Raw genomic sequence first — 25,070 nt, 5'->3', positions numbered from 1 at the left:
ACTATCACTGTCCTGGTCACAAAAGCGAAGTTTGTGGGGAATAATAGCCGTTTTCTGTACTTTTGAGGCATGAGCAATTAGAAAATAACATTTACTACCCAGGAACAGAAATCGTGTTACATCGTGAATTATCAGGAAGTGAAAAGCAAGTCCCCTCTGACTGGTACCTCACGGGGCCTGACAGGGGATTGGTCAGAGGCGGGGGAATTGATGGGAATTGGAGGAGAAATACAAAAAACGCGGAAAGAGCGGAGGGTCGATGGACAGGGTGGACGGTTGGAATCCGTTAGGAGAAGCGGGGAATGCGATTGGCCGGAAGGGACAGTGGAAAGTCAAGGAAACCTTCGGGGAAAATGGGGAGATACGTGGGGGTGGAGGTGGAGGTCGGGACGCTTGGAGTGAAGGGAATCCTTGAAGGCCCCCGCGGGTGTCTCGTGCTGGAAGATAATATTGACTCCTATTGTTGAAGACTTTGCTGTGTCGGGTGTCGCTACACCTCCAATGCAGCGGTGGGCATCCACATTGGGACCCCGATCAAACCCACAGTGGCCTGGTTCTCTGGCCCGCTGATGAAACTCGCAAGGGAGAAGAACTTGATCATTACTCCCCTTGGTTCTTTCGGTGAAGTCACGTGGGTAGAAAAATGAAATGCAAATAATAAATCACGATGTTTCGATCGCAACACACGCGATCGTCCTCGGGCGAAAACAAAAATCCAGCAGTAGCACCGCTGAACAGCATGGCGAGAGAGTTGCGCATGTACATATATAAAACCCCTCATTGTACCAGCGGTGCTACTGCGGGATATTTTTTTGCGATCGGAACGTCGTGATTTATTATTTGTATTTTATTTTCCCACCCACGTGGCTTTACCGAAAGTACCAAAGAGTATGGATTCCTGCAGTCACGAAAGCTTCTAATCAATTTGATCATTGCCTGCCGCTGGGGGTTAGCATCACTCTCCCCCCCCACCTTCCCATCTCCCCACTCCTGATGCACAAGTGGGAATTGGGTGAGCTTCAGAATGGTGGCTCATGCAGCTGCAATCGCCATATTGGGTACACGGGCCAAACCTTTTTAGAGACCCTGGCTGACAGAGCAGGTGTTCAGGCTGGCTGTGAAAAAGCGGCAGGGCCACTCCCATCGTCTGCAGCATCTCGGCGTATCGCAGCGGTGGCTCTGAAGGTTCCCCCACTCCTGATGCACAAGTGGGAATTTGGTGAGCTTCAGAATGGTGGCTCATGCAGCTGCAATCGCCATATTGGGTACGCGGGCCAAACCTTTTTAGAGAGCCTGGCTGACAGAGGAGGTGTCCAGGCAGGCTGCGAAAAAGCGGCAGGGCCACTCCCATCGTCTGCAGCATCTCGGCGTATCGCAGCGGTGGCTGTGCAGGTTCGGAGAGCCCGTGCGGCGCCGCAAGGTTGAGTGGTGGTTGCAGGCAGGGTCTTCTCGGCCACAGTCATGCTCCCTTCTCTCAAACGTGGGGACCGTCGAAGGAACATCTGCGCCTGTTTGAATTCTTGCAGGCAGGCCCGCCCGCCCACGATCCGTCTTGGGTCGAAGCAGGCTGGATTGTGCGAGGAGCTTCCAGATCCTTGAAGGATCTCGACACGGTCCCGTCGGTGGGCTCCTCCGGCAGGCGAGGCTGCGTTGGCTGGGTCATGGAGCAGCCCGCATGCCCAGCCACCGCATGCCCAAGCTGCTTCTGTTTGGCCGGATCGAGGGGGCTAAACGGGCGCGGCACGGGCTAGAGAAGAGATGGAGTGATGTGGTACAGGAGGACGTGGAGCTGAGCGGACTTGCCGATGACCGGTACCAGCGGTGTCAAGATCGGCCTCTGTGGAAGAGGCTCGTGAAGGACGCTACTGGGCAGTTGGAGGTAGTCGCCCTCCAACAATAACGGAGGGCGGAGGAGCGAGGCTCACAACAACGAGCGTAGCGCCGGGCGAATGAAAACGCAGCAGGTTGGCACAGTAGGGGGCACAGGTGGTGCATCATCCAGTCGTCTCAGTCGACCCGTGGCACCTGGGTCTGACCCCGTGACCTGCCAGTGAGCATTCGACACTTCATGTGGCCTCAAAGTTCACCTAGCCTGGCACAGGCGACATGGCGATGTCCCCGCCACTTAGTAGCCAAAGACGCTGTCGTATGTTCATGGATGTGTGTCTATGTTTCCTGAAGACGACCGCTTGTGTTGCGATCGAACCTATCCACGTGACTTTACCGAAGAAAGACCCCAAGCATATGCATGGATGTGTACGGATGTGTGTGTGTGGGGAGCGGCAGTGTAGTGACAAGCACGCTGCGCTACGAACCCACGACCAGAGTTCGATCCCCGCTCACCTGCCAGCGAGCATTCGACACTTCGCCGGTGACGATTATCTGAACCGGTGCTGGGCCTACCTTAGGTCGACTCAGCCTCAAATGAGTACCTGGTGTAGCGGTGCGTAGTGAACATCGCCACTGGGGGAGACAAAGACGGCCGGGCGTGGTGCTGGCCACCCACCCCCTCGTGTGCCGTGCCGGCCTTCATAGGCGCTGCTGCTACTCGCTAACAGCACTTGCCCCAAGAGTCTGTCACAGGCTACACGGGGGACCTTTGTCTTTGTGTGTTCATAGGCGCTGCTGCTACTCGCTAACAGCACTTGCCCCAACAGCCTGCTCGAGGCTACACGGGGGACCTTTGTCTTTGTGTGTTCATAGGCGCTGCTGCTACTCGCTAACAGCACTTGCCCCAACAGTCTGTCACAGGCTACACGGGGAATCTTTGTCTTTGTGTGTTCACAGGCGCTGCTGCTACTCGCTAACAGCACTTGCCCCAACAGCCTGCTCGAGGCTACACGGGGGATCTTTGTCTTTGTCTGTGTGTTGTGTGTGGGGGTGTTTTAAAGAGATACACGCTGTGTTCCTCGCAGATAAACGGGAACGAGTCGAGACCACGCTAACGCCCTGAGCTACTCCCAGCTCGGGCGGTGGGGGGAGGAAGGGGGGCTGGGGGGGGGGCTGGGGGGGGAGAGAGGGGGGGACTGGGGGGGGGCATGGGGGTCAAGCGACGTGCGCGCTCCCACGGGAGCCGAGGTGGAGTTGCACCCTCACTCAGTCACCCATCCACGCACTCAGTCAACCATCCACTCACTCAGTCAGTCACCCATCCACTCACTCAGTCACCCATCCACTCACTCAGTCACCCATCCACTCACTCAGTCAGTCAACCATCCACTCACTCAGCCACCCATCCACTCACTCACTATGTCACCCATCCACTCACTCAGTCACCCATCCACTCAGTCAGTCACCCATCCACTCACTCACTCAGTCACCCATCCACTCACTCAGCCATCCATCCACTCACTCAGTCACCCATCCACGCACTCAGTTAGTCACCCATCCACTCACTCACTCAGTCACCCATCCACTCACTCAGCCATCCGTCCACTCACTCAGTCAACCATCCACTCACTCAGTCACCCATCCACTCACTCAGTCAGTCACCCATCCACTCACTCAATCAGTCACCCATCCACTCACTCAGTCAACCATCCACTCACTCAGTCACCCATCCACTCACTCACTCAGTCACCCATCCACTCACTCACTCAGTCACCCATCCACTCACTCACTCAGTCACCCATCCGCTCACTCAGTCACCCATCCACTCACTCAGTCACCCATCCACTCACTCAGTCAGTCACCCATCCACTCACTCACTCAGTCAACCATCCACTCACTCAGCCATCCATCCGCTCAGTCATCCATCCACTTAGCCATCTACTCACTAAGTCATCCACTCACTCACCCATCCATTCACCCAGACTTCCATTGAGTCCACCCACTCACCCACTCACTCGATCACCCACCAACTCACTCAATAACACACCCTCTCACTCACCAACCCACCCTCGCCTCCAAAGACAAAGCTCCCCCGTGTAGCCTTAGGAGACTGTTGGGGCAAGTGCTGCTAGCGAGCAGCACCTATGAAGGCCGGCACGGCACACGAGGGGGTGGGTGGCGAGCACCAGGCCCGGCCGCCTTTGTCTCCCCCAGTGGCGATGTTTACGCACCGCTACACCAGGTACTAATTTAAGGCTGAGCCGACCTAGGGGAGGCCCAGTACCGGTTCAGACAATCGTCACTGGTGTTGATGTCCATGGGCGGGAATTAAACTCGGGTTGCCGGTTCATGGCGCAGCGCGCGAACCGCTCCCGTGCTCCCTGATACACAAACACAGCGAAACCCCGAGTGGGTGAGTGATTGAGTGGGTGAGCGAGTGGTTGCATGAGTGAGAGGGTGAGCCACTCAATCACTCACCCACTCAATCACTCACTCAATCATTCAACCACTCAATCACTCACCCACTCAATCACTCAATCACTCACCCACTCACTCACCCACTCAATCACTCACCCACTCAATCACTCACTCACCCACTCAATCATTCAATCACTCACCTACTCACTCACCCACTCACTCACTCACCCACTCAATCACTCACCCACTCAATCACTCACTCACCCACTCACTCACCCACTCAATCACTCACCCACTCAATCACTCACTCACCCACTCAATCATTCAATCACTCACCTACTCACTCACCCACTCACTCACTCACCCACTCAATCACTCACCCACTCAATCACTCACTCACCCACTCAATCATTCACCCACTCAATCACTCACCCACTCAATCACTCAATCACTCACCTACTCACTCACCCACTCACTCACTCACCCACTCAATCACTCACCCACTCACTCACCCACTCACTCACCCACTCACTCACTCACCCACTCAATCACTCACCCACTCACTCACCCACCCACTCAATCACTCACCCACTCAATCACTCACCTACTCAATCACTCACCCACTCAATCACTCACCCAATCAATCACTCACTCAATCACTCAATCATTTACCCACTCAGACAGTCAATCATTCACCCACTCAATCACTCACCTACTCAATCACTCACCCACTCAATCGCTCAATCACTCACGCACTCACTCACCCACTCACTCACTCGCCCACTCAATCACTCAATCAGCTACTCACTCAGCCACTCACTCAGCTACTCACTCAGCCACTCACTCAGCTACTCACTCAGCCACTCACTCACCCACTCACTCACCCTCTCGCTCACTCGCCCACCTCACCCCACCCTCACACCGGCTTGCGTAACGGTTGCGTGGTGGTGATGGTGGCGAGGGTGGTAGTGGTGAGGGTGGTGGTGGTGGTGGTGAGGATGGTGGTGGTGGTGGTGAGGGTGGTGGTGAGGGTGATGGTGGTGGTGAGGGTGGTGATGAGTGTGGTGGTGGTGGTGGTAATGAGGGTGGTGGTGGTGAGGGTGGTGGTGGTGGTGAGGGTGGTGGTGGTGAGGGTGGTGGTGAGAGTAGTGGTGGTGGTGGTGAGGGTGGTGGTGGTGGTGAGAGTGGTGGTGAGAGTGGTGGTGAGGGTGGTGGTGGTGAGAGTGGTGGTGGTGAGAGTGGTGGTGGTGAGGGTGGTGGTGAGGGTGGTGGTGGTGATGAGGGTGGTGGTGGTGGTGGTGGTGAGGGTGGTGGTGGTGGTGAGGGTGGTGGTGGTGGTGGTGAGGGTGGTGGTGGTGGTGAGGGTGGTGGTGGTGAGAGTGGTGGTGAGGGTGGTGGTGGTGGTGGTGGTGAGAGTGGTGGTGGTGGTGAGGGTGGTGGTGGTGGTGGTGAGGGTGGTGGTGGTGGTGAGGGTGGTGGTGAGGGTGGTGGTGAGGGTGGTGGTGGTGAGGGTGGTGGTGAGAGTGGTGGTGGTGGTGAGGGTGGTGATGAGTGTGGTAGTGGTGGTGGTGGTGGTGATGAGGGTGGTGGTGGTGAGGGTGGTGGTGGTGGTGAGGGTGGTGGTGGTGAGGGTGGTGGTGGTGAGGGTGGTGGTGGTGATGAGGGTGATGGTGGTGGTGGTGGTGAGGGTGGTGGTGGTGAGGGTGGTGGTGGTGAGAGTGGTGGTGGTGAGGGTTGTGGTGGTAGTGGTGAGGATGGTGGTGGTGAGGGTGGTGGGGGTGAGGGTGGTGGTGAGGGTGGTGGTGAGGGTGGTGGTGAGGGTGGTGGTGGTGGTGGTGAGGGTGGTGGTGATGGTGGTGATGAGGGTGGTGGTGGTGGTGAGGGTGGTGGTGAGGGTGGTGGTGGTGGTGGTGAGGGTGGTGGTGGTGGTGAGGGTCGTCGTGGTGGTGGTGGTGAGGGTGGTGGCTGTGAGGGTGGTGGTGAGGGTGGTGGTGGTGAGGGTGGTGGTGATGGTGGTGATGAGGGTGGTGGTGGTGGTGAGGGTGGTGATGAGGGTGGTGGTGGTGAGGGTCGTGGTGGTGGTGGTGGTGGTGAGGGTGGTGGCTGTGAGGGTGGTGGTGAGGGTGGTGGTGGTGAGGGTGGTGGTGAGAGTGGTGGTGGTGGTGGTGAGGGTGGTGGTCGTGGTGGTAGTGGTGGTAGTGAGGGTGGTGGTGAGAGTGGTGGTGGTGATGAGGGTGGTGGTGGTGAGGGTGGTGATGAGGGTGGTGGTGAGGGTGGTGGTCAGGGTGGTGGTGAGGGTGGTGGTGGTGAGGGTGGTGGTGGTGAGGGTGGTGGTGGTGAGGGTGGTGGTCAGGGTGGTGGTGGTGGTGGTGAGGGTGGTGGTGGTGAGGGTGGTGATGAGGGTGGTGGTGGTGGTGGTGAGGGTGGTGGTGGTGGTGGTGGTGAGGGTGGTGGTGGTGAGGGTGGTGGTCAGGGTGGTGGTGGTGGTCAGGGTGGTGGTGGTCAGGGTGGTGGTGGTGGTGGTGAGGGTGGTGGTGGTGAGGGTGGTGCTGTTGTGCTGTGGTCGTGCGGAGCTGCGGTCTGAGTTTCTCATCTCCTGTGGCACACAGGAAGAGTGTTTATCTCCGCCCCTCTCCCCCCCCTCTTTCTCCTCCCTCTCTCTCCCCCCTCTTTTTTACGACCAGAGCCAACAAGATGATGCTCGGTGTAGTCGGCACTTTGCTTCGTTCATCATTTCGTTGTTTTTTTTCAATGCTTAGCTTCATGTACCCCCCCCCCGCCCCCCTGTTTAAATGAAAGATTTCACGAACGATTTCAAACTCTCCTCCTTCTTCTTACCCCTTCCCTCTCTCTCTCTCTCTACCCCCTCTCTCTCTACCCCCCTCTCTATCTCCCTCTCTCTCACTCTACCCCCTCTCTCTAACACCCCCTCTCTCTCTCTACCCCCTCTCTCTACCCCCCCCTCTCTCTCTCTACCCCCTCTCTCTACCCCCCCTCTCTCTCTCTCTACCCCCTCTCTCTACCCCCCTCTCTCTCTCTACCCCCTCTCTCTACCCCCCCTCTCTCTCTCTACCCCCTCTCTCTACCCTCCCTCTCTCTCTCTACCCCCTCTCTCTACCCCCCTCTCTCTCTCTCTACCCCCCTCTCTCTCTCTACCCCCTCTCTCTACCCCCTCTCTCTATCTCCCCCTCTCTCTATCTCCCCCTCTCTCTCTCTACCCCCTCTCTCTACCCCCCTCTCTCTCTACCCCCCTCTTTCTCTCTACCCCCTCTCTCTACCCCCTCTCTCTATCTCCCCCCCTCTCTCTCTACCCCCTCTCTCTACCCCCCTCTCTCTCTCTCTGCCCCCTCTCTCTACCCCCCCTCTCTCTCTCTCCCTCCACGCCCTCTCCTCGACCTGACCCTACACTGGGTTAGGGGGAGAGACAAAGGCGACCGGGCGTGGCGCTGCCCACCCACCCCCTCGTCTGCCATGCCGGCCTTCATAGCTGCTACTCGCTAACAGCACTTGCCCCAGGGGCCTGCTCGAGGCTACACGGGGGATCTTTGTAGGTGCTACTCGCTAACAGCACTTGCCCCAGGGGTCTGATCGAGGCTACACGGGGGATCTTTGTCTTTGTAGGTGCTACTCGCTAACAGCACTTGCCCCAGGGGTCTGCTCGAGGCTACACGGGGGATCTTTGTCTTTGTAGGTGCTGCACCATCACAGCACTTGCCCCAACCATCTGCTCGAGGCTACACGGGGGATCTTTGTCTTTGTAGGTGCTACTCGCTAACAGCACTTGCCCCAGGGGTCTGCTCGAGGCTACACGGGGGATCTTTGTCTTTGTAGGTGATGCTCGCTAACAGCACTTGCCCCAACAGTCTGCTCGAGGCTACACGGGGGATCTTTGTCTCTGCCTCGCGAGTTGAGCCACGCGTTATGCAAGGGTCGTGGTGTGATTCGGAAATTCGCTCCCCCACCCCCGATACGATCCCGAACTTCTGCAAATGTGGCAACAACTCGCACAGATTCGGGCCACAGGACACGGGAAGTCGGATGGGTGAAATCAATGCGAGCGCGCGTGTGTTCATGTGTGTGTGTTCATGTGTGTGTGTGTTCATGTGTGTGTGTGTGTACGTGTGTGTGTGTTCATGTGTGTGTGTGTGTGTTCATGTGTGTGTGTTCATGTGTGTGTGTGTTCGTGTGTGTGTGTTCGTGTGTGTGTGTTCATGTGTGTGTGTGTTCGTGTGTGTGTGTGTTCATGTGTGTGTGTGTACGTGTGTATGTGTTCATGTGTGTGTGTGTGTGTTCGTGTGTGTGTGTTCATGTGTGTGTGTGTACGTGTGTATGTGTTCATGTGTGTGTGTTCGTGTGTGTGTTCGTGTGTGTGTGTTCATGTGTGTGTGTGTTCGTGTGTGTGTGTTCGTGTGTGTTCGTGTGTGTGTGTGTTCGTGTGTATGTGTTCGTGTGTGTGTGTTCGTGTGTGTGTGTTCGTGTGTGTACGTGTGTATGTGTGTACGTGTGTGTGTGTGTTCGTGTGTATGTGTGTGTGTTCGTGTGTGTGTTCGTGTGTGTACGTGTGTATGTGTGTACGTGTGTGTGTGTTCGTGTGTATGTGTGTGTGTTCGTGTGTGTGTGTTCGTGTGTGTGTGTTCGTGTGTATGTGTGTGTGTGTACGTGTGTGTGTGTGTTCGTGTGTGTGTGTTCGTGTGTGTGTGTTCGTGTGTGTGTGTTCGTGTGTATGTGTGTGTGTGTACGTGTGTGTGTGTGTTCGTGTGTGTGTGTTCGTGTGTGTGTGTGTTCGTGTGTGTGTGTTCGTGTGTGTGTGTTCGTGTGTATGTGTGTGTGTTCGTGTGTGTGTGTGTTCGTGTGTATGTGTGTGTGTTCGTGTGTGTGTGTTCGTGTGTGTAAGTTCGTGTGTGTGTGTTCGTGTGTGTACGTGTGTATGTGTGTACGTGTGTGTGTGTTCGTGTGTATGTGTGTGTGTGTTCGTGTGTGTGTGTGTACGTGTGTGTGTGTACGTGTTCGTGTGTGTGTTTTCGTGTGTTCGTGTGTGTACGTGTGTATGTGTGGGTGTTCGTGTGTCTGTGTGTATGTGTGTGTGTTCGTGTGTGTGTGTCTATCTGTGTGTGTGTGTCTATCTGTGTGTGTGTGTTCGTGTGTGTGTGTGTTCGTGTGTGTACGTGTGTATGTGTGGGTGTTCGTGTGTGTTCGTGTGTATGTGTGTGTGTTCGTGTGTGTGTGTGTACGTGTGTGTGTCTATCTGTGTGTGTGTACGTGTGTGTGTACGTGTGTGTGTACGTGTGTGTGTTCGTGTGTATGTTGTGTGTACGTGTGTGTGTGTTCGTGTGTAGGTGTGTGTGTACGTGTGTGTGTGTGTCTATCTGTGTGTGTGTCTATCCGTGTGTGTGTGTCTATCTGTGTGTGTCTATCTGTGTGTGTCTATCTGTGTGTGTCTATCTTTGTGTCTATCTGTGTGAGTCTATCTGTGTGTGTGTCTGTGTGTGTCTATCTGTGTGTGTGTCTATCTGCGTGTGTCTATCTGTGTGTGTCTATCTGTGTGTGTCTATCTGTGTGTGGCTATCTGTGTGTGTCTATCTGTGTGTGTCTATCTTTGTCTGTGTCTATCTGTATGTGTGTCTATTTATGTGCGTGTCTATCTGTGTGCGTGTCGATCTGTGTGTGTGTCTATCTTTGTGTCTATTTGTGTGTGTGTCTATCTGTGTGTGTCTATCTGTGTGTGTCTATCCATGTGTGTCTATCTGTGTGCGTGTCGATCTGTGTGTGTGTCTATCTTTGTGTCTATTTGTGTGTGTGTCTATCTGTGTGTTTGTCTATCTGTGTGTGTGTCTATCTGTGTGTGTCTATCCATGTGTCTATCTGTGTGTGTCTATCTGTGTGTGTATCTTTGTGTCTATCTGTGTGTGTCTATCTGTGTGTGGCTATCTGTGTGTGTCTATCTGTGTGTGTGTCTATCTATGTCTGTGTCTATCTGTATGTGTGTCTATTTGTGTGCGTGTCTATCTGTGTGCGTGTCTATCTGTGTGTGTATCTTTGTGTCTATCTGTGTGTGTATCTATCCGTGTGTGTCTATCTGTGTGTGTCTATCTTTGTGTGTGTCTATCTTTGTGTGTGTCTATCTGTGTGTGTGTCTATCTTTGTCTGTGTCAATCTGTGTCTGTGTCTATCTGTGTGTGTGTCTTTTTGTGTGTGTATCTATCTGTGTGTGTCTATCTGTGTGCGTGTCTATCTGTGTGCGTGTCTATCTGCGTGTGTGTCTATCTGCGTGCGTGTCTATCTGTGTGTGTCTGTCTGTCCGGAAAAACAACCCCCTACATCTTCGCGGTGCCGGACGGGCAACGCTGTCGTGTGACCACCACAGTGGCTAGATGGGGGCTCTGGACGGATGCCAGGGGCTGGTAACCCCTCCACCTTCAATAAATTACCACTAAACCACGTGAAAAATATCTAATTAATAAGCTTGTGCCGGAGGCTCCGGGGGGACAGGCGTCTATGACGTCTCCTGGCCAAACCCCAATTGGCGGAGCCAGGAGATTGAATTTTTACCCTCGGGGCTCCTCCGGAAACAACAAAAAGCCACTTCGTGTGGCAACGTGGAATGTTCGAACGCTCACTGCGGAGGAGAGGCTGCCACTCCTCTGTCGAGAGCTGGACCGGTACCGCCTGGATCTCTGTGGCATTCAGGAGGTCCGGTGGACCGGTTCTGGCTTCTGCCACCATGAGGGGTGGACAGTCCTCTACTCGGGGCAGGAGACTGCCAAATAACTGGGTGTGGCTCTTCTGAACAAAAGAATGAAGGGGGCGTGGGAGCGTGGCAGTGAGGTGTGGGAAGCTGGAAGCCCCAGGCTACTTTGGGCTCGCCTTCCCATTAACCGGAGGCGAGGAGTGGTGGTCATGGTTACTTATGCCCCCACTGAAGACGAACATCTGTGGAGGGATGCAGGCAAGGCCGATGAGTAAGATGCCTTCTATGACCTCCTGTCACAGGTGCTGGCTAAAGTGGCCCCTCGGGATAAAGTTATCTTGTTGGGTGACTTCAATGCCCGAGTTCGTCATGATGCTAGCACCTGATCTGGAGTGATTGGAAGGCATGGGCCAGATCAGCTCGATAACAACGGTAGATTTTTATGCAGCCCATGGAGTTGTAATAACTAACATGCTGTTCCAGCATCAGCGCATCCACACAACATCATGGATGCATGCCTGGTCCAAGCAAGAACATCTGCTGGACTACATAGTGATGGAACAGCAGATGCGGGCCCATGTCCTTGACACCAGGACCTACCATGGAGCTGATCTGCCCTCTGACCATCGATTTGTCATCTGTAAGATGCGCCTGCCATTCTTCCACCCCGGTGGTGGGTGTACACCCAGGACCCCATTCCAACTTAAGGTGGCCTGGTCTCAGCTAGCTGATGGAAGTTGCAAGCGAAAATTTCATCATAGCTTGCAGCTGGGTTTGGCATCGTCCCCCACTCCTCCTGATGTCAAGGGTAAATGGTCGAGGTTTAGGACTGTGACTCATGCAGCTGCAATGGCTGCTTTGGGTACGTGGTCCAGACCTCCCCAGAGACCCTGGCTGACAGAGTAGGTGTTCAGGATGGATGAGAAAAAGCGACAGGCCCACTGTCATCGGCTACAGCATCCCACGTAAGAGAATGAGGAGGCTTACCGCAGCCTTCGCTCGGAGGTTCGAGAGCCGTGAGGCGCTGCAAGGATGGGTGGTGGTCGCGGGTTCCTGAGGAGATGGAGTCTGCCTCAATGGCCCGCGATCACAAATGCCCGGGTGCGGTCAAAGGATGGCTCCCTATTGGTCAGCCACGTTATGTATGCCGCTGATTTGGTAATTGCAGCTCACTCAGAGGAGGAGTTGGAGGTGCTGCTGCTGAAACTGGAGTGTGCTACTAAGAGATGGGGCCTTACCGTCAGCCCCACCAAAACGAAGCACCTGCCTGGGTATTTTGTACCATCGGGCACTCCTCCCCCACAACTCCCAATCGGTGATGGGGCAGTTGTGGAGAGAGTGGAGAGTTTCCCATACCTGGGCAGTGTGCTCATGACCAGCTCCGGTTTAACAGCAGAGGTCTCACTCCGAATCAGTCGAGCGGCATTATCTTTTTATCGGTTGCGTAACGCTGTGTGGAAGCTACCTGGTCTGTCGCTCCGCACGAAGCTTCGGGTCTTCTCGGCCACAGTCATTCCCTCCGTTCTCTATACTTGCAAAACGTGGACCCCCCTAATGAAACATCTTCGCCGGTTAGAAATATTTAGGCTGGCCTGCCTACGATCAATCCTGGGTTTAACCAGGCTGGGTTGTGTGAGAAGCTCACAAATCCTCGAAAGATCCGGACAAAGTCCCATCGGTGAGCACCTCTGGCAGGCAATGCTGCTTTGGCTGGGCCATGTAGCCCGCATGCCCAATCACTGCATGCCCAAACAGGTTTTATTCAGCCGGATCGAGGGGGCTAAATGGGCGCGGCACGGGCTAGAGAAGAGATGAAGTGACGTGGTACGGGAGGATGTGGAGCTGAGTGGACTTGCCGATGACTGGTAACAGCGGTGTCAAGATCGGCCTCTGTGGAGGAGGTTCGTGAAGGACGCTACTGGGCAGTTGGAGGCAGACGCCCTCCAACAACAACGGAGGGCGGAGGAGCGACGCTCACAACAACGAGCGGAGCGCCGGGTGGCTAAAGCACAGCAAGTTGGCACAGTAGGGGGCACAGGTGGTGCATCAGCCAGTCATCTCAGTCATCTTAGTCAGCCGACCCGTGGCACCTGGGTCTGCCCCGTGACCTCCTGCAAGCGGGCGTTCGACACTTCACGTGGCCTCAAGGTGCACATGGCCTGGCACAAGCGTCGTGGTGACGTCACCGCCACTTATTGGCGAATGGCGGTTGTTGTTGTGTGTGTGTCTATCTGTGTGCGTGTCTATCTGTGTGCGTGTCTATCAGTATGCGTGTGTGTATATATCTGTGTGTGTGTATCTGTGTGTGTCCATCTGTGTGCATGTCTATCTGTGTGTGTGTTTAATAGATGGGAGCGGTGGTGTAGCGGTTAGCGCTACACTGCGCGACGAACCTGGCTACCCGGGTTGGATTCTCGCTCACGGCCAACACTGGTGACGATTATCTGAACCAGTCCTGGGACTTCCCTGGGTGGACTCAAATGAGTACCTGGTGTAGCCATGTGTTATCAGTGGTGTAGTAGCTACATTATCAGTGGTGTAGTAACTACATTATCAGTGGTGTAGTAACTACATTATCAGTGGTGTAGTAACTACATTATCAGTGGTGTAGTAACTACATTCTCAGTGGTGTAGTAACTACATTATCAGTGGTGTAGTGACTACAATATCATATGTAGTAGCTACTACATATGTAGTAGCTACTACATATGCATGTGTAGTAGCTACTACATATGTAGTAGCTACTACACGTGTAGCTACTACATGTGTAGTAGCTACATATGTAACTACTATCCATGTAGTAGTAGCTACATGTCTAGCTACTACTACATATGTAGCTACTACATGTGTAGTAGCTACATATGTAACTACTATATATGTAGTAGTAGCTACATGTCTAGCTACTACTACACGTGTAGCTACTACATATATAGTAGCTACATATGTAACTACTATATATGTAGTAGTAGCTACATGTCACATGTGTAGTAGTAGCTACATATATAACTACTACACGTGTAGCTACTACATGTGTAGTAGCTACATATGTAACTACTATATATGTAGTAGTAGCTACATGTGTAGCTACTACTACATGTGTAGTAGCTCCATATGTCACTACTATATATGTAGTAGTAGCTACATGTGTAGCTAATACTGCATATATAGTAGCTACATATGTAGCTACTATATATGTAGTAGCTACATGTCTAGCTACTACTACACGTGTAGTAGCTACATATGTAACTACTATATATAGTAGTAGCTACATATGTAGCTACTACTATATATGTAGTAGCTACATATGTAACTACTATATATGTAGTAGCTACATATGTAACTACCATTAGTAGCTACATGTCTAGCTACTACTACATGTGTAGTAGCTACATATGTAACTACTATATATGTAGTAGCTACATGTCTAGCTACTACTACACGTGTAGTAGCAACATATGTAACTGCTATACATGTAGTAGCTACATGTCTACTGGCCCCGCACTTTCAAGGGCCCCGCGCTAAACGCCTTCAAACTGTCAATTCCGGTTCAGCGATGCTGCACTTGCTCAATGACTATAGTACTATACCGCTCTTCAACTTTGATGAACGCCTGGGGTGTTTAAGGTTAGCGATTTGTCGTATTGTCTGGCTGCATAGCAAATGAAAAGATATAATCACTTTACTGTGAAAGTAAAACAATGTGTGTGTGTTTTAATATTTACCTGTGGGTTTTTACTTATTTAGGGCCCCTTTATAACAACATTTACTACAAGACCCGCACCTCGCCTCGTCCGGTGGTGGTAGTGGTGGTGGTGGGGGTGGTGGTAGTGGTGGTGGTTGTGGTGGTGGGGGTGGTGGTGGTGGTGGGGGTGGTGGTGGTGGTGGTAGTGGCGGTGGTGGTAGTGGTTGTGGTGGTGGTAGTGTTGGTGGGGGTGATGGTGGTAGTGGTGGTGGTGGTAGTGGTGGTGGGGGTGGTGGTGGGGGTGGGGGTGGTGGTGGTGGGGGTGGTGGTGGTGGGGGTGGTGGTCGTGGTGGGGGGGGTGGTGGTGGTGGTGGGGGTGGTGGTGGGGGTGGTGGTGGTAGAGGTGGTAGTGGTGGTAGTGGTGGTGTTGGTGGTGGTAGTGGTGGTGGTGGTAGTGGTGGTGGTGTGGTCGTGGTAGTGGTGGTAGTGGTGGTGGTAGTGGTTGTTTTGGTGGTGGTAGTGGTGGTGGTAGTCGTGGTAGTGGTGGTGGTAGTGGTGGTAGTGGTGGGGGTGGTCGTGGTAGTGGTGGTAGTGGTAGTGGTGGTGGTAGTGGTGGTAGTAGTGGTGGTAGTGGTGGTAGTGGTGGGGGTGGTAGTGGGGGTAGTGGTGGGGGTAGTGGTGGTGGTAGTGGTGGTGGTAGTGGTGGTGGTAGTGGTGGTAGTAGTGGTGGTAGTGGTGGTGGTAGTGGTGGTGGTGGTAGTGGTGGTAGTGGTGGTAGTGGTAGTAGTGGTGGTGGTGGTGGTGGTGGTAGTGGTAGTAGTGGTGGTAGTGGTAGTGGTGGTAGTAGTGGTGGTGGTAGTGGTGGTGGTAGTGGTGGTGGTAGTAGTGGTGGTGGTAGTGGTGGTAGTGGTGGGGGTGGTGGTGGTGGTGGTGGTAGTAGTGGTAGTAGTGGTAGTGGTGGTGGTGGTAGTGGTGGTAGTGGTGATGGTGGTGGTAGTGGTGGTGGTAGTGATGGTAGTGGTAGTAGTGGTAGTGGTGGTGGTAGTGGTGGTAGTGGTGGTAGTGGTAGTGGTGGTAGTGGTGGTGGTGGTAGTGGTGGGGGTGGTGGTGGTAGTGGTAGTGGTGGGGGTGGTAGTGGTAGTGGTGGGGGTGGTGGTGGTAGTGGTGGGGGTGGTGGTGGAGGTAGTGGTGGTGGTGGTGGGGGTAGTGGTGGTGGTAGTAGTAGTGGTAGTAGTGGTGGTAGTGGTAGTAGTGGTGGTGGTATTGGTGGTAGTGGTGGTGGTAGTGGTGGTGGTAGTGGTGGTGGTGGAGGTGGTGGTGGTGGAGGTGGTGGTAGTGGTGGTAGTGGTGGTAGTGGTAGTAGTGGTGGAGGTAGTGGTGGTGGTAGTGGTGGTGGTAGTGGTGGTGGTAGTAGTGGTGGTAGTGGTGGTAGTGGTGGGGGTGGTGGTGGTGGTAGTGGTAGTGGTGGGGGTGGTGGTGGTAGTGGTGGGGGTGGTGGTGGTGGTGGTAGTGGTGGGGGTGGTGGTGGAGGTAGTGGTGGTGTGGTCGTGGTGGTAGTAGTGGTTATGGTGGTGGTGGTGGTGGTGGGGGTAGTGGTGGTGGTAGTAGTGGTAGTAGTGGTGGTAGTGGTAGTGGTGGTAGTGGTGATAGTGGTGGTAGTGGTGGTAGTAGTGGTGGTAGTGGTGGTAGTGGTAGTGGTGGTAGTGGTGGGGGTGGTGGTGGTGGTGGTAGTGGTGGGGGTGGTGGTGGAGGTAGTGGTGGTGTGGTCGTGGTGGTAGTAGTGGTTATGGTGGTGGTGGTGGGGGTAGTGGTGGTGGTAGTAGTGGTAGTAGTGGTGGTAGTGGTAGTGGTGGTAGTGGTGGTAGTAGTGGTAGTGGTGGTAGTGGTGGTGGTAGTGGTGGTAGTGGTAGTGGTGGTAGTGGTGGTAGTAGTGGTAGTGGTGGTGGTGGAGGTAGTGGTGGTGCATCGGCCACTCGTCTCGGTCAAGTCGACCCGTGGGGGCTCCTGCTGGGTCTGCCCCGTGACCTCCTGCCGGCGGGCGTTCGACACTTTACGTGGCAGCCTCGACGTGCACCTAGCCTGGCACAGGCGACGCGGTGCTGTCACCACCACTTAGCGGCGGTTGTTGTTTAGTTGTTGTTTAGTTGTTGCTGTTGTTGCCCGAGGGCAGTGTCACGACGCGTCAATTTTTTTCGCCGTGAGCTTTGTAGGTGTCCATCCCTCTCTCACTGCCCCCGTCTCGTGGCCATGGTCACCAGGTTGGGTTGTGGGCTTGCTCTTGCCCCCACCACCACCATCACCACCACCCCACGCTGGGGTCACCTTTGGCTTTATCTGTGTCTCTCCGTGCGGACTGGGGCGAGCAATGTTACGCAACCGCAACGAGTTGCGCTTCCTCCTCCTCTTCCTCCTCCTCCTCTTCTTCCTCCTCCTCCTCTTCCTCCTCCTCCTCCCACGAGCTCCTCTATAAGAGACCGCGCTCCCTTCCCCTCTCACATTGGGGGGGGGGGGGGGTGGCAAGCTACACCAGCGATTTGGTGGTGAGTTTTACACACACACACAGACACACACACATAGACATACATACAGACACACAGAGACACACATACACACACAGACTCATACACAGAGACACACACACAGACACACACACACACATAGACATACATACAGACACACAGAGACACACATACACACACACAGACTCATACACAGAGACACACACACAGACACACACACACACATAGACATACATACACAGAGACACACATACACACACAGATACACACACACACACAGACACACACATACACAGAGACACACATACACACAGAGACACACACAGACACACACACATAGACATACATACAGACACACAGAGACACACATACACACACACAGACTCATACACAGAGACACACACACAGACACACACACACACATAGACATACATACACAGAGACACACATACACACACAGATACACACAGACACACACATACACAGAGACACACATACACACAGAGACACACACAGACACACAGACACACACACAGACACGCACACACATAGACACACAGAGACACACACAGAGAGACACACAGACACACACACGGACACACACACACATACACACACAGACACACACACAGACACACAGACACACACACAGAGACACACACAGACACACTCACACACAGACACACACACAGACACACACAGACACACACACAGACACACAGACACATACACACACAGAGACACATACACATAGACACACAGAGACACACAGAGACACACACAGAGACACACACAGAGACACACACATACACACACACATACACACACAGACACACAGTGACACATACACATACACACAGCGACACACACACAGACACACACACATACACACACAGAGACACATACACATAGACACACAGAGACACACAGAGACACACACACACACATACACACATACACACAGAGACACACACAGAGACACACACATACACACACACACAGACACACAGAGACACATACACATAGACACACAGAGACACACAGAGACACACACACACACATACACACAGAGACACACACAAAGACACACACATACACACACACATACACACACACACAGACACACACACAGACACACGGAGACATACACACATACACACAGAGACACACACATACACACACACTTACACACACACATACACACACACGCATAGTGCGACCCGCGTGGTGAAGTATGGCTCAGGCAAACCGCGTGACCAGCACGGCGCGGCGGGGTAGTCATCCAGCGGTGGATTTGGCAGAGAGGCACGCCCATTGGTGCAGACGGGTGACGCGATTCGTGGTCTCGCAACTCAGTGGAGGGGGGGTCGCAAGTTCGGTCCGGGTCAATGTTCAGCTCGGCTCATCATCATCATCGTCGTCATCATCGTCGTCATCGTCGTCATCATCGTCGTCATCATCGTCATCATCATCATCATCATCGTTATCATCATCGTCGTCAACGTCGTCGTCGTCGTGATCAATCGTTACGGGTCGATACAATCAGGCACCATCTTCTTTGGTCCTTTCGGTAAAGTCACCACCACGTAGAATGAGAATAAAATAATAAATTGATAAAATAAAATAAAACAACACAATAATATTCTCACGACGTTTCGGCCACAACACAAGCGGCCTTCATCAGGTGAAGGGACGAGACTGTCTGCTAGGACAGCGCTGGAGTGAAAGAGCCACGTTCAGATCACGGCCTTTAAGCTCTGTGAGAGCAAACAAAGCGCCTTGACAAAGGAATTAGCATATCATTTAGCATTGAAATGGCTGAGTGAGCTAATTCCTTTGTCAAGGCGCTTTGATTCCTCTCACACAGCTTAAAGGTCGTGATCTGAACGTGGCTCTTTCACTCCAGCGCTGTCCTAGCAGACAGTCTCGTCCCTTCACCTGATGAAGGCCGCTTGTGTTGTGGCCAAAACGTCGTGAGAATATTGTGTTATTTTATTTGATCAATTTATTATTTTATTCTCATTCTACGTGACTTTACCGAAAGAACCAAAGAAGATGAATCATTGCAGTCACGAAAGCTTTAAATCGAAATCAGGCACCACTTTGTTGATCGCTTCACAGCGCTCATCCTATCGATCGCCCGGGCACCCCTGCCCATCGCAATGTGGAATTTCCATCGTCTGGCTTTTGGGGGCGTGTCCCGAGAGAGGCGAGTGCCGGACATCGCTCCCTCGCCTCCTCTTTGAGGGGCGTGGCAGTGGCCCGGAGATGTTGACTACCTCGCCTGGTGTGCAGGAGGTCGTGGGTTCGATCACGACCCTGACGATGCCTGCTGCTGCTGTAGATTTGGAGTTTGGGTCTCTCTCTCTCTCTGTCATCATCATCACTGTGGCTATGAGATGTTAACTACCTCGCCTGGTATACAGGAGGTCGTGGGTTCTATCACGACCCTGACGATGCCTGCTGCTGCTGTAGATTTGGAGTCTGCATGTCTCTCTCATCATCATCATCACGGTGGCTAGGAGATGTTAACTACCTCGCCTGGTGTGCAGGAGGTCGTGGGTTCAATCCCGACCGTGACGATGCCTGCTGCTGTAGACTTATAGTTTGTGTGTCTCTCTCTCTCATCATCATCACGGTGGCTAGGAGATGTTAACTACCTCGCCTGGTGTGCAGGAGGTCGTGGGTTCGATCCCGACCCTGACGATGCCTGCTGCTGTAAAATTTGGTTGCATGGATTTTTCTCCGGGTCGTCCGTTTTTTTTCCCCTCCACATTTGGAATGGACGTCAACGCGTTCAGAGCATGTGGCTGCTGCTACAAATTTCCACGTGATGACGATGCTGACGATGATAGGCCCACTTGGTTGAGCTATCGTCGCTGATAGCCATGGTCGCCTCTTGTAAAAGAAAAAAATGCTACGTAGCTAAAATGTATTAAATATTCAGCTCAATGGTTGTAATATAGGGGGGGGGGGGGGTTGGGCTAGATCGCGTATATTTGGAGTTCCCGTCTCTCGCGATCTAACCCAAAGAAACCTCTATTTTGGACGATATTGGTCACGGAAGCCTGTTAGACTGGAGGACTCTGATGAAGTGATGAGTGGAGACAGATCAGGGTTCCAAGTCCTTTTATTCCACCTCTGTTACACACGCCTCCCTCTCTCTCTGCACACAGCTCTCTCCTTGATCCACAGCTCTCTCTGCACACAGCTCCCTCCTTCATCCACAGCTCTCTCTCTGCACACAGCTCTCTCCTTCATCCACAGCTCTCTCTGCACACAGCTCTCTCCTTCATCCACAGCTCTCTCTGCACACAGCTCTCTCCTTCATCCACAGCTCTCTCTGCACACAGCTCTCTCCTTCATCCACAGCTCTCTCTCTGCACACAGCTCCCTCCTTCATCCACAGCTCCCTCTCTACACACGGCTCTCTCCTTCATCCACAGCTCTCTCTCTCTCTCTACACACAGCTCCCTTCTTCATCCAAACCTCGATGGGGCGGATACTTTTCTTCCTGGCGAAACGTCGGACTCGGATTGTAAACGTCGTTGTGGATTTGCTTCTGCAACACACGACCGGTGTGGTGCTTGTTACCCGTAACGAATTGGCTCCGTTTGACGTGACGAACCATATTACTAATTGGCTGTGTCCGGTGGTGGCGGGTTTAACGACGCGCATTTATATTTATGCGATCTACCATGGGTGATGTTGTTCGCGCAAGGCTACGTCTTAAACTCGATAGTTATCGTTAACCAATGTAGCAATGAGCGATGCGGTGTGTGGCCACTGTCTTTATTTATTTTTTAAACAACACCATAGGCAATGGAAAATCTTCACTTAAAGCTTTCGTGGCTGCAGGAATTCATATTCTTTGGGTCTTTCGGGATAAAGTCACGTGGAGAGAAAATACAAATATTAAATAATATAAAAAAATTAATTGGAAAATAATCAAAGCAAAAAAAACACGCGACGTTTTGATCGCAACACAAGCGGTTCTTCATCAGCCGGAGAAGTCACGTCGATAGGTTCAAAGCGCACACGAAGTTTAGATGGTCGGCAGGTCTAGGGCTCGCCGGGTGACCCCACTCCCGGCCGATGAATCCTCCCAAGGCAAGCCGTCTCGTGCCGGTCGGGCAGGAGACTTCGTGGCCGTGCGGGACGTTGGCGCGACTTTTCCCCGCTCGCCTGGTTACCCCGCTCCTGGCCGATAAGTTTCCCAAGGCAAGCCGTCTCGTGCCGGTCGGGCAGGAGACTTCGTGGCCGTGCGGGACGTTGGCGCGACTTTTCCCCGCTCGCCTGGTTACCCCGCTCCTGGCCGATAAGTTTCCCAAGGCAAGCCGTCTCGTGTCGGTCGGGCAGGAGACTTCGTGGTCGTGCGGGACGTTGGCGCGACTTTTCCCCGCTCGCCTGCTTACCCTACTCCTGGCCGATAAGTCTCCCAAGGCAAGCCGTCTCGTGCCGGTCGGGCAGGAGACTTCGTGGCCGTGCGGGACGTTGGCGCGACTTTTCCCCGCTCGCCTGCTTACCCCGCTCCTGGCCAGCAATCCGCGCGCCACAGCGGGTGACGTCTCTCGCGACGCTAAAAACAAAAACAAACAAAAAATCCCACACGCGGTGGACCATCTCGTCCATCCTCTCGGCCCGCGTCGCGTTTTCCATCCTTTTGCTTTGCCGCTCCGTCGACGAGCCTCGTCCACCACCGACCCACGGTGATCCACGCGCCGCCCTACCCCCCTCCCCCCCCCCGTCTCTCGGCGTCGGCCCTCGATCGCGGCACCTCGGTGGGCTACGCGCCGCGCCGAAAGAGGTTCAACGTAACGCTCCGGCACACCTCTCCCGAGGGTTCTTTGCGCAACCCTGCTGGTTGTGCCTTTGCCGTGCAACCTCGACCCGTGGACCGTGCGGTCAGCCCTTTTGATACGCGCGGCAGCCCGTACAGATGCGCGCTGAGGCGCAGGAGACGGTGGTGCGACCGTAGCCATGCAACCCGCACCGTGAACCGCACAGTAAACTCGTAGAGACCCACGGAGACTCGCAGAGATGCACAGAGGCCCATAGAGATACACAGAGATACAGAGACTCATAGAGATACATAGGGACTCATAGAGATGCAGAGATACATAGAGACCCATAGAAACCCATAGAGATACGTATATATACAGAGACTCATGGAGATACACAGAGACCTATAGAGACCTATATTCTTGGTTCTTTCGGTAAAGTCACGTTGAAGGGAAACAATAAAATAATAATATATATATTTAACAATAAAATTCTCACGACGTTTCGACTGTAACGCAAACAGTCATCATCAGGTGTGAAAAACCACCTGATGATGACTATTTGCGTTACAGGTGGTTTTTCACACCTGATGATGACTGTTTGCGTTAGAGTCGAAACGTCGTGAGAATTTTATTGTTTATATATTATTATTTTATTGTTTCCCTTCAACGTGACTTTACCGAAAGAACCAAGAATATGAATCACTGCAGTCACGAAAGCTTCAAATCAAAATTTTACCTATGGAGACCGTTTAGCAAATTCCTTCAACGGAGGAGGAGGAGGAGGAAGAGCATCAGCACCGCACAAACTCTCCGTGCCGAAGTCCTCTCTCTCTCGTCGTGACGGCAACAGCAGCAGACATCGTTCGCTGACACTGCCATCAGACCCAACAGGAAACAGTCGATATACCTTCCTACGTCTTTCTTAGTCTCACTGACCCCGATGCATCTTGCCGACCGCAGCTGCCCTCGTCTCGCACACACTCTCCCCCAAATGTTTCGTCTGCCCACTCCGTCGCTCGCGTTCCACGCGGCGTTCTTCCTTGGCCGGTGTCCGTTGCGTGCGTTTCCATCGCGCGTCCAGATACGCATCAAGTTACCTGGTTTAATGATTCTGTTATGTTTATCGATGTGATCTTTATTTCTCCATCTGCTGCCCCCCCCCCTTCCTTGCCTAGATGTCCTACCCAGAGGAGTGGCTCGCCGTGGGTAGAAGAGGAAAGGCCACAGAGGTGGCGGTGGAGGGTCCCCACCGCGTGTATTTGGCAAGCTAACAAGCCACCGTGCTCCTTTGTCAGTTTGTCAAATACACCGGGTGGTGATGCCTCCACATCATCAGGAGCAGCAGCAGCATCATCAGCGACATCGCTGTCGACAGCACAAACTGTCTTGTTACAATCATAACACCCCAAACCTCCTACCACTCTGGTGAAAATCCCTGCACCGAGTTGAGCGGAGAAAGGGAACGATTGGTGGCTGGAGATGGGAACGCGGTGTGACGATCTGTGACTGGTGAGCTGGGAATGAGGTGACAGGATGAGTGGGAGGGAATGGAAGAGGGGGGACTGTGGGGAATAAGAGGGCACGTGGGAGGAGGGACGAAAGCAGAGAGCTGTGGATGAAGGAGGGAGCTGTGTGCGGAGGGAGCTGTGAATGGAGGAGGGAGCTGTGAATGGAGGAGGGAGCTGAGTGTGTAGAGAGCTGTGGATGAAGGAGGGAGCTGTGTGCGGAGGGAGCTGTGAATGGAGGAGGGAGCTTTGTGTGTAGAGAGCTGTGGATGAAAAAGGGAGCTGTGTGTGGAGAGAGCTGTGGATGAAGGAGGGAGCTGTGTGCGGAGGGAGCTGTGAATGGAGGAGGGAGCTGTGAATGGAGGAGGGAGCTGTGGATGGAGGAGGGAGCTGTGTGTGGAGAGAGCTGTGGATGAAGGAGGGAGCTGTGTGCGGAGGGAGCTGTGAATGGAGGAGGGAGCTGTGAATGGAAGAGGGAGCTGTGTGTGTGGAGAGCTGTGGATGAAGGAGGGAGCTGTGTGCGGAGGGAGCTGTGAATGGAGGAGGGAGCTGTGAATGGAGGAGGGAGTTGTGTGTGTCGAGAGCTGTGGATGAAAAAGGGAGCTGTGTGCGGAGAGAGCTGTGGATGAAGGAGGGAGCTGTGTGCGGAGGGAGCTGTGAATGGAGGAGGGAGCTGTGAATGGAGGAGGGAGCTGTGTGGAGAAAGCTGTGGATGAAGGAGGGAGCTGTGTGTGGAGAGAGCTGTGGATGAAGGAGGGAGCTGTGTGTGGAGAGAGCTGTGGATGAAGGAGCGAGCTGTGTGTGACGGAGGTGGAATAAAAGTACTCGAGAACCCTGACCTGTCTCCACTCATCGCTTCATCAGAGTCCTCCGGTCTAAATAAAGATTCTACATCGTTACCATCATCGCCACCAGTTGTAGCATTACTGTCATTACCTCTTCTTGCGCTCCGGTTCCACCCCCCGCCCCTCACCCTCCCCTCCACGTGTATAATCACAAATGAATCGTCTGATAACACATTTTTATATAGAGGACTGCCGGAGCTTAGTGAGGGGCGGGCGGGCAATTTGGCACCTGCTCACCTCGCAGCTGCAGCTGCCTCCCCGCCCCTCCTCTGTGGTTACTCCTCCCGGCGTCGCTTCATCGTCCTCTCCGTCTACAAGAGCGAGCTGTGCCGTGCGCGGGCGCCGCGTTACAAGTTGACCGCATCATTGCCACTACTCCACTTGGACGACACACAGCCAACGGCAGTCCATCGCCCACTGCTAGCAGACGAATGCACAGAGGTGACAGCTGCCACCGGGGGTGCCCCTAGGTTAGGGGTCAGCAACCTGCGGCCTTGTGACGTCATTCACATTCTTTGCGGCTCTTGAAATATTGAGGGGGGTTTTTTTATATATACCGAATTCGAAAAAATGGCTCTTCTTGCTTTGGTTGCCAACCATGGTGGAGAGTTTGGAATCTGATTGATCGATTGCGTCTGTGGACAGGTGTCTTTTATACAGGTAACAAGCTGAGATTAGGAGGACTCCTTTTAAGAGTGTGCTCCTAATCTCAGCTCGTTACCTGTATAAAAGACACCTGGGAGCCAGAAACCTTTCTGATTGATAGGGGGTCAAATTCTTATTTCCCTCCTTAAAATGC

At 53.5% G+C, this 25,070-nt stretch overlaps 1 protein-coding gene across 1 annotated transcript; it reads left to right on the top strand.

Moving 5' to 3' along the window:
- The first annotated feature begins 353 nt into the window (after positions 1-353).
- LOC142906535 (uncharacterized) lies at positions 354-24,337 on the top strand. Its single transcript, XM_076054551.1, has 4 exons — positions 354-383; positions 1,289-1,420; positions 17,092-24,066; positions 24,119-24,337. The coding sequence occupies exons 1-3, from the start codon at positions 354-356 to the stop codon at positions 18,349-18,351; spliced, it is 1,422 nt and encodes a 473-aa protein (XP_075910666.1). The 3' UTR covers positions 18,352-24,066; positions 24,119-24,337.
- Positions 24,338-25,070: the final 733 nt, after the last annotated feature.

The sequence above is a fragment of the Petromyzon marinus genome, chromosome 66 (assembly GCF_048934315.1).
Source record: "Petromyzon marinus isolate PM22_M1 ecotype Great Lakes invasive population chromosome 66, UKy_Petmar_22M1.pri1.0, whole genome shotgun sequence".
NCBI lineage: Eukaryota > Metazoa > Chordata > Hyperoartia > Petromyzontiformes > Petromyzontidae > Petromyzon > Petromyzon marinus.
This window is presented reverse-complemented; position numbering and strand designations above follow the sequence as displayed.

Bases quoted from the DNA above. Each gene is read 5' to 3' on its own strand.
- LOC142906535 (XM_076054551.1), top strand. From the start codon at position 354: ATGGGGAGATACGTGGGGGTGGAGGTGGAG. The intron at 384-1,288 runs GTCGGGACGCTT...AAACCTTTTTAG, and splicing joins ACGTGGGGGTGGAGGTGGAG to AGAGCCTGGCTGACAGAGGA. The intron at 1,421-17,091 runs GTTGAGTGGTGG...CCTCTATAAGAG, and splicing joins AGCCCGTGCGGCGCCGCAAG to ACCGCGCTCCCTTCCCCTCT.